Source organism: Clarias gariepinus, chromosome 16 (genome assembly GCF_024256425.1).
Source record: "Clarias gariepinus isolate MV-2021 ecotype Netherlands chromosome 16, CGAR_prim_01v2, whole genome shotgun sequence".
Classification (NCBI taxonomy): Eukaryota; Metazoa; Chordata; class Actinopteri; order Siluriformes; family Clariidae; genus Clarias; species Clarias gariepinus.
In genome coordinates, this window is record NC_071115.1 from 7,840,711 (window position 1) to 7,853,651 (window position 12,941).

General features: G+C 40.2%; 1 protein-coding gene across 2 annotated transcripts in view; it reads right to left on the bottom strand.

Annotated features, from left to right (window-relative positions):
• Window positions 1–1,561: 1,561 nt before the first annotated feature.
• The window catches only part of plcd3a (phospholipase C, delta 3a), a 43,423-nt gene continuing 32,043 nt past the window's right edge, over window positions 1,562–12,941 (bottom strand). Inside the window, exons 3-16 of one of the 2 annotated variants that reach the window (XM_053514613.1) lie at window positions 12,679–12,907; window positions 11,169–11,298; window positions 10,726–10,951; window positions 9,994–10,160; window positions 9,642–9,676; window positions 8,774–8,918; window positions 8,516–8,668; window positions 7,511–7,654; window positions 6,392–6,548; window positions 5,861–5,977; window positions 5,584–5,762; window positions 5,339–5,474; window positions 3,755–3,904; window positions 1,562–2,285 (exon numbers count right to left, since the gene is read on the bottom strand). In XM_053514613.1, coding sequence (XP_053370588.1) covers window positions 2,155–2,285; window positions 3,755–3,904; window positions 5,339–5,474; window positions 5,584–5,762; window positions 5,861–5,977; window positions 6,392–6,548; window positions 7,511–7,654; window positions 8,516–8,668; window positions 8,774–8,918; window positions 9,642–9,676; window positions 9,994–10,160; window positions 10,726–10,951; window positions 11,169–11,298; window positions 12,679–12,907 — 2,099 coding nt within the window. In that variant the 3' untranslated portion in view covers window positions 1,562–2,154. Of the gene's footprint in view, window positions 2,286–3,754; window positions 3,905–5,338; window positions 5,475–5,583; window positions 5,763–5,860; window positions 5,978–6,391; window positions 6,549–7,510; window positions 7,655–8,515; window positions 8,669–8,773; window positions 8,919–9,641; window positions 9,677–9,958; window positions 10,161–10,725; window positions 10,952–11,168; window positions 11,299–12,678; window positions 12,908–12,941 lie in introns of both variants that reach the window. The other variant, XM_053514612.1, reaches the window with a different exon arrangement.

Consider the following 12,941-nt stretch of genomic DNA (forward strand, 5'->3'; position numbering starts at 1 on the left):
ACATTTAGTAATTACAGTAGTCCATATTTGACTTCACTTCTGATTTGTTCTTTGTTAAGTTTCAATCATGTCCATTATACACAAGAGCAATCCTGTATAATTCTATTAACAGCTGTCATACATATGCAACACGACTTTCTATTCCAAGGTGACAGGATTTTAATTTACAGCGATGCCGAATCAGTCAGCAAGCAAAAACCATACGTGTGCAATCCATTCATTTTTTACTTGTGCTCATCTAAGATGTCATTTAATGTCTGAAATTGCGACAATGTTTAAGACAGCAACCATTATGAGAACATACTTTCATTGCCCTACATCTATTAAACAATTTAAACATAAAAATGTTTTACCATTAAGATTTGACTAGTCTCTCGTTTCAGGCATCAATTCATTATTCCCAGAACAGAACCAAGCTCAGCTCTGTTTGTTTCCTCTTAAAAGCGACCCACAGGATATACTGTACACCGATCACCCACAACATTATGACAGGCCTACTGTAACTGTAGTTGATTTGCTGATTCTAAAAAAAAGGTATCACAGCACACAGTGTTTTGATGTGTTAGGGGCTGTGTAGTTCCCGACCAGTCAGGGTGCCAATGCTGACCTGCGCCCACCGCCAAAGGTGCCAACAATGGGCACATAAGCAGTAAAATTGGACCACATTAAAAAAAACTATCTTCATTTGACAAATCATGTTTTCTTTTACAGCACATTGATGGCTGGGGTCGTCCATCCATCCATCCATCCATTTTCAACCGCTTATCCAAAGTCGGGTCACGGGGGCCCGGGTCGTGTGCGTCATTTACCTGATAACGAGAAGGCACCAGGATGCACTATGGGGAGATGGCCAGCCAGCAGAAGCAGTGTGATGCTCTGGACAATGTTCTGCTGGAAAACCTAGGTCCTGCCCATCATGTGGCTGTTAATTTAACACAGAACACCTACCTAAACATTGCTGCAGACCAAGTAAACAGTGGCCTCTTTCAGCAGCATAATGCATCGTGACCCACTGATTAAGAGACACGACAACAAGTCTGAGGTGTTGAATTGGCCTCTGAATTCTTCAGATCTTAATCCAATAAAGAATCTGCAGAACGCGCTGGAGAAACATGTCCCGATCCATCGAGGCCCCACCTCGCAACTTACAGGACTCAAAGGATCTGGTACTGAAGGCTGTTGCCAGATACCACAGCACACCTTTAGGGGTCTAGTGGAGTCCATACAGTACCTTGATGAGACGGGCATGTTTTGGTGGCAAAAGTGGGACCTAGTCAATATTAGACAGGTGGGTCATAATGTTATGGATGATCGGTTAATGTTATAGTGTAGGTTTGGGTTGATAGTAGTAATTGCGATTGCAGCTCATCTCACAGATGAATAGATGGCTTTAAAAATGTAAACAGCATCGTCTTCTTTTTTTAGGCTGTAAGCCAAACAGCGACACTTGCTGACTGTATCTACTTCATATAATAAAATGCTTGTGTGGAAATTCTGTTAATCCCTGACTATGATTATATCATTTCTTGGTTAAATGCATTATTACCACATACCCAGAACATTTCACATGCTTGCTCAGTCTTTAGGCTGACAGTATTCGGCTCAAGAATCCTAACATCCACCTACTCTATACAACATGAAATACTACAAAATGCAGTTACAGTTACATTAATAACAATCCTTTAAATAGTGCGTTACAAGGCGCTTGATCACTATTCGAATGATTTAAATTAGTTATTAAGTTACACTTAAGAAAAAGAAATTATTTAAGAATTGTGCAAAATGTTAGACAAAGTTTGGCAACAAAGTTTGGCAACATTGCCTGTATCTTCATAGAAACTTAAAAGCATCTCTAACCACATAAGACTTTTCTAGGGAAACAGTAACAGCAATTGTTCATAGTAATATATTTCGATCCCAGTCAGCTCTAGTCTAAAACTTTGACTGGAAACCTTGGCAGTTGAGCAATACTCTCAAAAAGCGCAGACTCTGTGTGGGATCTTGTGGCTGGACGTTACAAGGCAGGTTTGTATCATCAGCGCAGTTCTTGTATAGGAAGTTAAGGAGCCGGGCACTGATCCTGCTCCTCTCATCCACCAGGGGATGACATCTTCAGAATCTAGGATCACTATAGATTTCACAGTCCAGAGGATTTCACACATGACCCATGCGCTCAGACACCGTTTTGATGGGAACTCCTCTGCGTTTCACCTTTACATGAATGAAGAGCGTGGCTGGGGAGAGGCTCGAGCCGTCTGCTTTTAACAAGTGAATGTGACGGTAACCTGGAGGAAAAAGACACGAAAACACAACATATACTCAATTGTATTTTAAATTTTCCTAGGTACAAAAATTCCAATCAATTCTCTGTTATGAAATTCTTCTGATTTATTACTCCTACACTATAGCAATTTATTAGTTATAGTTTTATTATTATTATTTAAAGAAATGCACATAATATGTTTTATCTGTTCATAAATACATTTAATGTCATGGAAACATAAAATTTAAAAAGCACTGACACTGGAGACTCTTTACAAAAATGCTACATAACCATCTCCTTACTAAAAAAAAAAAAATCACTATGTGATTTGTCTTGCAGCATGAAATATTGTCAAATATTCTGTAAAAGAATATTAATCATTTACTTCTAACTAAACAATTAAAATAGCAAATTCAGCAATGCTTTTGGACAGGTTGTTGTAATGTTTCATTTGAATCGTCAAGTCAAATTTATAATAAATATAATTATGGAAATATTTTTGCTTAACAAAGCCAGGTTCTACAGCAAAGTTTGTTGTGTTCAATATCTGTATCAATCTGTATTATCACCAAAATTTTATGCCACACTAGAAAAACTGTGGTTTGTGAAATGAAACACATACGTTGCCTTGCAAAAGTATTCATACCCCTAGAAATTTTCCACATTTTGTCACATTACAACCACAAACGTAAAGGTATTTCATGTGATAGACCAACACAAAGTGGCACATACAGTAATTATGAATAAAAAAAAATTGTGACAAATATCTGAAAAGTGTGGCGTGCATTTGTCTTCAGTTCCCCTGAGTCAATACTTTGTAGAACCATCTGTCGCTGCAATTACAGCTACAAGTCATTTGGTATGTGTCTCTACCAGCTTTGCACATCCAGAGAGTGACATTTTTGCCCATTCTCAGTTGGGGTTAGGTCTGGACTTTGACTGGGACATTCTGACACGAGTACACTTTAATCCAAACCAATCCATTGTAGCTGTGGCTGTATGTTTAGGGTCGTTGTCCTGCTGGAAGGTGAACTTTCGCCCCGGTCTCAACCCTTTTACAGTTTTTGAGTTAGGGGTATGTGAGTAAAGGGGGCTGAATACAAACGCATGCCACACTTTCAGGTTATTATTTGTAAAAGAATTTGAAAACCATTTATCATTTTCTTTCCATCACATAAAATCACAATATAATAAATTTATCTTCGTGGTTGTAACATGAAAAACCTAGAAAAGTCCAAGCACTACAAATACTTTTGCCGTTATTGGCACTGTATTAGATCTGCCTAGTGTCCTTAATTTAGGCTTCAATCTAAAATTTTCTGAACCAGAAATAGACCACACCCCCAGCCCCCCAGCTCAGATTGGTGTCTTTTTCTTAATAGGTAACTCATGAAGCTGAAAAGGTGATATTAATATTGTGGTATTATAATTCCAAACTGCTTCTTTAAATCAGTCGAACAAAAAATATATTTTTGCCACAAGCACACACACCTGTGCGAAGACTGTTAAAGGGTAAGGTGAATTGTCCAACAAAGTCGTTCTTGCTGGTGTGATCGTGATCCTCCACCACAAAGCGCACCAGCGCGAGGTCAGGGACCTGCAGCTGAAAGCTCAAAGTGCAATCCCAGCGTGGATTAAACCCTGCAGTGACAAAATACACAGTGTTGTGTGTTAATCCTCAGGGGCATTAAGAGACATGGAGGGAATCTGATAGTACAAGGAATCAGTGCTTAATTCAGAACATGAAATTCACCATTAAGGCTTGACGGACATTCAAAGGTGAAGGAGCAGATGTCTGGAATATGATACTAAAGGCTTGGCCAAGTGACACAAGCGTCAGAAGCATAGTCATGTGACAGAGCCAGCAGTACAGCATATAAGAGCATGTTTTAAGTTATATTACACATTAATTTAAAAGGTGACCATGCTGTGCTGTATGCAGAGCGTTTAAAATGAAATGCTGATTAAATATATTTTTGAAATTAAATGTATTTATTTATAATGTACCACTTTAACCGTAAAAAAACTTAGATCACCTCAATATAGATTATATATATATATATATTTATAGAAACACAATAATTATGAAAAAAAACCTTTTTCAATCTTTTAAATCCTTTTTTACTGTGCAAAAGTCTTGAGCCACCCCTTTTTTTTTTCATATTAAATTAAATTAAATTATATAGATTTATGGTGGCATGGTGGTGTAGTGGTTAGCACTGTCACATTGCACCACCAGGGTCCAGGTTCAATTCCCAGCCAGGTTCGATTCCCGTCTCTGTGTGCATGGAGTTTGCATGTTCCCCCCGTGCTTGGTGGGTTTCCTCCAGGTACTCCGAGTTTCTCCCACAGCCCAAAAACCTGCAGGTTAGGCTAACTGGTGTGCCCAAATTGCCTGCAGGATGTGAATGAGTGTGTGTGCCCTGTGATGGATTGGCACCCTGTCCAGGGTGTACCCTGCTTTGTGCCCTAAGTCTCCTGGAATAGTCTCTGAATACATGATACTGTGGTATAGACTATGAGTGACAGAGAGTATATACATTTAATTAAAGAAATGGGAAAAGTGCCTAAAGATTGGTTAAAAATTGTCTGTTTATGTAATAACCTCAGCATTAACCTCATTTCCACTCTTGTCTGTTCCAACCACTCAGCATTCAGCATCACCGGTATACTAATGACCGGCCTGATCATCTGTCATCACCTGCACCTGTTTCTCACTGGTTAATGTCTTTCGATTTTGACTAGATGATTTTTTATGCTTGAATAATTCAGGCAAAACATTCCTCTGAAACTGCTTAGGTACATGGACTGGACTCAAAATGAGAGCCAAAAACGTGCCAAAATAAGAGACAAAAAAGTCTTTTAGGAAGCCTAGAGAGCTATTCTTTAAGACTACATTAAAAATACAAAAAAGGTTGGCTTACTGGAAGTAAGTAAATATAAATAAATGCGGTGTGGCTGACATATTCGACTCAAGCTGATCAAAAAATCACAGCTACAGTATTGCACAAAAAAATGGCTGATGAGGCCACACGTCTTTTACTATAGACCATTTGGAGATAAAAAGAGCCATACCATTATTGTTGACACGATGAGTTTTGGCACGGGCGTTATCAATAGATACTCCATGAATCTCCACCCAAACTTGAGGGTCTACGATGGAGTTGCGCTTATCTGTATTAATCTTGGGTAACTGTTGGGCAGAAATCACCTGCAAGTGTAATAATCCTCTGGTTATTGTACAATATATCTGAGTCTTCTTCATCCAGTATTGATGTCATGGTTAATATTATACTCAGATTGTATTATATGCTGCTGACCCTTATGGTAAGTTGAGTGGGTATGTGTCCAGGGCCTCCGCCCGTGTTCTCGGGGTTGAAATTAGAATTTGGCTGACACAGGAAGTCTGGTTTCAGCACGTAGCCACATCGCCCATTAGGCAGGAAACGTCCGCGATTCAGATCCATCTGCTCCCCTGGTGTCTGGAAGTTCAGAGCCACTGGAAAGTAGAGAGGAAAAAACATTATGTGAATCAACCTAGTGCTTGATTCTGGAAAAATGAAACAAAAGGGGGGTAAAGTGTGGAGTGAGTCTTACCCATCTGACATCCTCCATTCCACATGTCCTGTGGGTTGTAGTTAGAGGACTGCAGCCTCTGGCCTGATGGGTAAATCCGGCTGAGTTGTCTAGTGTTGTGTCTGACAAACAGCTTTCCTACAGAAGGTACACATACACAAACACATTTGATAAATACTGTACACCTGGTTTCCCCTTGAAGATTATTCTAGGAGCCTCCGAGTGGCACAGTGGTATAGCACTCGCCCTATTATCCGGAGATCGCAAGTTCGATTCCCGGGTGATGCTGTAACCTCTTACAGCTGGAGGTCCAGACACAGGAACTGATTGGCTGAGCTCTCTCAGAGGGGAGGGATAAGAGGTACTTAGTGCTCCCACATTAATCACGGCTCTACAGCCAATCAGGGGGCTCACGCAAGCGGATGGATAGGGCTGTCCCCCGAGTGTGCTACGCCGCCCCCAGTTTGAAAAAGATGTGGTTATGTTATAACATTTTGTGTGTTCAAATAAGGGGATGCAAAGACCTGATGCTACTTTATCCCCATGTCTCACCTGAGTCTTTGATGTGCTTGAGTGCTTCATTCTCAGAGAAAGACGACATCTCACTCGGGGGTTTCTGACTGGCCGCTTCGAATCCAGGAAACGGCACACTGCAGCAATATACCACCAGCGCTGACAGCTCGGGACTCATCTTAGGAGAGCTCACAGGCTAAAAAGTAAGAGAACACAAACACACCCTTGTTTATTTATCATTTACTTAGACTTACCTATAGTAGTAAACTCCACGCCCAACACAAATCATGCCTGTGCTTCATTACAATAAATGAACAGGCCTATCTATCACATACAGAAATCTATTTCTAGGGATGTTGGATATCACATACTGTATCAGATATCGGTCTGACAGCACGCTTATTTACCTTGTACACTTCATGAAGATCGGTGATGCAAGCCAACTGTACATCATCACGCTAATAAACAGGTGACATGAAAGGCTTGCATGCATCAATCAAGTGGTTTTTAATAAATAATATGTATTTCGAAAAAACAACAATGATAAAGCAATTAAAAAAAATGCATGGGGATCAATATAAACATTTTTCCACAGTAGGAGTGTGACACATATCGGTTCTTCCACTGATGCTTGAAAATCATTTACCTAGTTTCCAAAGACGTGGAACTTTACAACAGACCTTTTTAACGTTTAATGTTAATTTTTAAGCTGAAGAAACAGATGCAGAATCTTGGTTAACAACAAAGCTCTTCATAGCTCATGTATCCAAATACAAATATATGTATTATTTCTTTTTCTTCTTCTTCTTCTTCTTATTATTATTATTAGGGCAAACTTATAAATCTGTTATAAAACAATTTTACTGTTTAATTTCAAGCTTTCAATTTTCCTTATTTCAACTTTCTTAAAGTACTTCAAATGAAACTATTTACACTTAAAACATATACTGTACTGTAGGCACTGATCTGGACACAGATTTAACAATAATATATATGAAATACAAGGATACTGTATATCTAAGATATTCCATTTGTAACCATTAAATTTTTCGAAGTGCAGCTACATGGATACAGTACATGTAAAAAGCATAACCATAAATTACTGAACCCTCAGACCAAGGTGCCTTCAGGCCACAGTAGGTTCAGCACAGGACTCACCTTCCCAATGTCTTTCTTGCTCGAGTTCTTGCTGCTGCCCACGACCTCCTCGTCTAAGCTGGAGGAGAAGCTGGCCGAGCTGCCTATTTTTGCCATCGGACTGATCATCTTCTTTGCCTTCACCAGAATCCGGCCTTTTAGCTCCTGATGAAATAAAAACGGGAGGTTTGTGGACAACAGAGTGCATGTTCTTTTTTTTAGAATTGTCAGAAATGTACCACTACTTTACCTGAATATATATATATATATATATATATATATATATATATATATATAATTTTTTTTTTTGACATGAAAGCTTAAACTGGTAACAATAACAAAAAAAAAAATATTAAAATTTTATTTAATAAAATAAACAAATCATTTCCACATATATTCATATATTCATAAATAAAGTTTATTTATAATAAAAAAAATTAAGGAACTATGAACAAATATTGTACTGCAACAGGCTGCAAAGTGCTTGTTTAAAAAACTGCTTGTTTATGTAACAACCTCAGCAGCGACCTCATTTCCCCCCTCGTCTGTTCCAACCACTCAGCATTCACATTCCTGTGAAACTGCTTAGGTACAGTACAGGGATCACTTTATTATCATCATAATAATTAACTAAAAATAAGTGTTGCAATTTAACAGAGAAAATCTTCTGTACTGAGATGTTTGTTCAGAATGTAACAGTCTTCACTTTTGTAACTCATCCCAATTTGACACAAATCAGAAAAGTGAAACTTCGAGATGTGCGCTGTAATACGGCACACGTCTCAGCTCATCCATCTCATTCCTTACGGAAAAACTTATAGTATGCTCCAAAATGAACGGGATCTTTTTTTGGCTACAGCAGTTAGGGTGGATAGGGTTACCAGCTCTACAAGCAGGCCGAATATTGTGTGCAAGAAATATACTTAAATTACCATAGCCCTTAGTGCGAAGAGTGCAGGAGAGAAAAAGAGAGAGAGAGAGAGAGAGAGAGAGAGGAAGAGAAAGGGAATAAGAGAAGGGTGTAACCTCTGGTGACGGCAGCTGATTGAGTGTCTGGTCACTGAGAGGTTTGGTGAGAAGAGCTGAACCGAGGATAGAGCGCAGGTGCTGAGCCATCACGGCCTGCTGCTCCACAGAGCAATGATTCTCCAGAGACAAGATCAGAGGATATGGAGACACCTAGAGAGAGAGAGAGAAAGAGAGGGAGAGAGAGAGAGATGTAAACACGTGTATTCTCTGTTTTTGACTTTCCCAGTCTTTTGAAAAAGTAAATGATGGTCTCACCTTGAAGGCATACTGAGCAATAGTTTCAATGACCTCCTTTAAAGACACTTTGGAGGTGAGTGTGTGTCCATGATAGATCATTGGCTCTCCTTTATCACCGTCCCAGCAGTCCAATTCGACACAGCGGCAACCCTCGTTCAAAGCCCTGGGAGACCACACACACACACACACACACACACACACACATATATATATATGTAAATATATATATATATATATATATATATATATATATATATATATATATATATATATATACACACACACACATTGTTTATCTATAGCATTGAAGTTTTAATTATGTGAGGTTTCACTGATCATACAGCATTGTGTTTAAACACTTTATAAGGAAATATGATAGCTCGGAAAAGCTATCATATTTGTGTGTGTGTGTCTGTGTGTGATTGATGTAAAGCATGATACTGCTTTGTCATTCATCAAGTAATTAGAGAGATGTGCCTTGTTCTTATGTGTGAATGTGTGCACGTGCACGTGTGTGTGTGTGTGTGTGTGTGTGTACCTGATGTAAGGCTCTGTGCTTCTCTCTCCGGTCACCTGGTCTTTAGTGAGGTAGGTGTGTGTGAGTGTGTGTGTGTGTGTGTGTGTGTGTGTGTGTGTGTACCTGATGTAAGGCTCTGTGCTGCTCTCTCCGGTCACCTGGTCTTTAGTGAGGTAGGTGTGTGTGAGTGTGTGTGTGTGTGTGAGTGTGTATGTGTGTGTGAGTGTGTGTGTGTGTGTGTGTGTACCTGATGTAAGGCTCTGTGCTGCTCTCTCCGGTCACCTGGTCTTTAGTGAGGTAGGTGTGTGTGAGTGTGTGTGAGTGAGTGTGTGTGTGTGTGTGTGTGTGTGTGTGTGTGTGTGTGTGTACCTGATGTAAGGCTCTGTGCTGCTCTCTCCGGTCACCTGGTCTTTAGTGAGGTACAGTAGGTGTATGTGAGTGTGTGTGTGTGTGTGTGTGTGTGTGTGTGGGTGGGTGTGTACCTGATGTAAGGCTCTGTGCTGCTCTCTCCGGTCACCTGGTCTTTAGTGAGGTAGGTGTGTGTGAGTGTGTATGTGTGTGTGTGTGTGTGTGTACCTGATGTAAGGCTCTGTGCTGCTCTCTCCAGTCACCTGGTCTTTAGTGAGGTAGGTGTGTGTGAGTGTGTATGTGTGTGTGTGTGTGTGTGTGTGTGTGTGTGTGTGTACCTGATGTAAGGCTCTGTGCTGCTCTCTCCAGTCACCTGGTCTTTAGTGAGGTAGGTGTTGTGGGAGCAGGAGATGTAATAGTGGGCCAGCGGCCGGCTCATGTCCTGATAGACGCGCTTGTGATCGGGGTTGAAAATGTCATTTTCGTTCGACAGCATGTACATGGTGAAGCCGTTCTGAGTCATGAACAGGTTCTTCTGGGCTGAACAACACGTGGGAGGATTTTTTAAAACAACTTCACACCCACAGCTCACACACTCACTAGTTTCCTCTATAGTTTGTTTGTTTGGGGCAAAAACATCATTTATGCAATTACAAAATATGTCATCTGTTCACTGAATCACAGGAGAAACAAGAACTTACAGTTTATTTTAAGTGTATTGTCTCGTTGCAGGATTAAACTCACATCAACGTTTAATTATTAGGATAAAATCCTGTTCCTATGCAGATATAATTAACTTTAAGAAAAGACTCTACTTGTTTTTTAACACACTTTGTCTTTCTGCCAACCAGCTTTCATATTTCCTCAATAATAAAAATTTGGATTATAGGCTGAGCTGCGAGCCACGGATACACCTCGTACTGTATATTTAAAGATTCTCAATAAAAGATTCGATTTTATATTTATTAAAAAATCACCTTCTATACTTTTTTATTACAGTTGCAATTATTTCTTCACTAACAGCTTTTGTTGCCTCATTTGTAGGCCTCTCTAGATAAAAGCCTTTGATCATTGTGTTGGTGTGTGTGTGATTGTGTGTGTATACCCCAGTCGTTGAACTCGAAGTTATGGATGAGTTTTTGTGCATGGGCCAGTGTAGCGCCCTCGCCCTGATCACCCAGGAAGTCCCTGAGCTCCAGAGAGGAGAGGACATAGCCGTTACTGGAGTAATGGCGGAACACAGCGTCCAGCTCAGGGCGCCGCATGAGCTCCCGACAAAACTCCTCGATCTCCACGTGGTCCAGGCGGTTATCATGGGAGCGGTCACACTTCTACATAACACATAGGCAAAACAGGAGTGAACACAGCGCAGAGTTATGTAACTCTCTTTGTTTTTTGGGGGGGGAAGTTTATACTTGAAAAAACAAACACCGAAGCGAACAGGTTGCGAAATCTAATAATGTTTATTATAATAAGAACTAAAGCCATACGAACAGCTGTATATACACACACACACACACACACACACACACGCAGCCACCTCCATACCTTGAAAAGCGTGCGTGCATATTGCTCATTCAGGTCAATGTTGATCATCTGGAGCAGGTGCTGGACCTCGTCATAACTCATCTTTCCATCCTGGTTCAGATCTGCTCGTCTCAGATAGCTTCGGATCCAAGTGGCACGAGTTAAGTCCGTAAATCCGAAGCACACACACATTCATGCACACCAGACCAAATCAAGTTTATAAATCCTTTCCATTACACACGTTTGAGGTTAGTATGCTTCTACAGTACAAACGTTAAAAACTTTGGGAAAACTTTAACCCATTTTCACCAATACAGAATTAATCTGGAACAAAAGAGATTAAACGATATGACTTCTCTCTTGTTATCTTAAGGAAGTAGCTTGTAATTTTTCCCAGTTTCTTCCTGGGAACTGCAAGGAAAACATGAGTAGCATTCCTGTTCTCCTCCCATCATAAAACACGAAGCTAGCAGCTGGTTCAGCTGGGGAAAAAAGTTCATTTCCTGGCTAGAAAAAATGTAAACACAGGTCTGAAATAAAACTCAGCAAACTATTTACATTTAAAAGAATACTGTTTAGTTAAATGTTGTACGGTTAATGTGTCTATATAATGTTCAAGGGGCGTTAAAGTCAAACTGGGACTTTTGATCGTGTACAATAATAGAACGCAGCTATAAAAGTTAAAAAAACTTCATTTATTTCTCTATAAAATCCCCTGCTTCACTAATGCACTTTTCCCAATGTTTTCCTACTGTGTGGATACCATCAAGGCAGAAAGTTTTCTCAGTATCCCTGAGTATGATCGGACTGTCTACTTCGCATCTAAAATACTGGCCTCCCAGGAACTCCGCTAAGTGAGAGTCTCATCATCGCACTGTGTTTCTGTAGTCTACTGTAAACGTCAGCGTTTTATTGCTTCATTCATAAATAGATTTTTTCACAAACCCCGGTTTTCCCCCGAACTCCGCTCGTACATTTGTCTCACTTTCTGTTGTAACTGTTAACCCCGGTAGGTACTGTATTGTTCAAGTATTTTGATGACACACCCACGGGCAATTTGCCAAAATACAGTCTCAATGTTGTTTTTAGCACTAGAGCAGCCTCAAGAGAATTGATAGAAACTTTTAAATAGTTAACTAAGCAATATAAGTATGTTGGCTGGAAAATGACCTGTATAGCAGTATAATAAATCACAGCCTTATGTGAAATTATGCAATTATTGTGGCTCTGGAATTAGTTTGACAAAATTCACAACCTGAACTAAACTTAAGGCAAGGCTCAGTTACATCAGCTGTTACTAAACCACAGCTTCAACATGCTCTAATGCATTACACTGCAGACGTGGCAAGTCTCTGTGTGTTTATAGCAGTGGAAACGAGTGTGGAAAGTGTTGGATTTTCGACCTTGCTACAGGATTATAATACATTTCACATTAGTGTTCACTGATGATGTACACAAAACATAAAAACTAAATTTCACAGATTCTGCACTTTACATTTTCCTACAAGCTGAAATGAAAGCTGAAGGATATTGATCGAGCTTCTCCTTCTGGCTCATGTTGGCGACACGATCTTTAAGAGTTCGGATGCCCCGGACCCAGCACTGCGCCTCCTCCCGCGACGAGCAGCACAGGTCCAGACTCTTCCTTCCGCCACGAAACACCAGTGTGAAGCACTGAGAAGTGGGAATGGAATCAGCAAGCCGACGCAGGCACTCGGACTGGCAGCCCTCCCGCACACACTCCACCTCCGTCACACAGACTGACAAATACAGTAAAGAGAAAGAAAATATCAA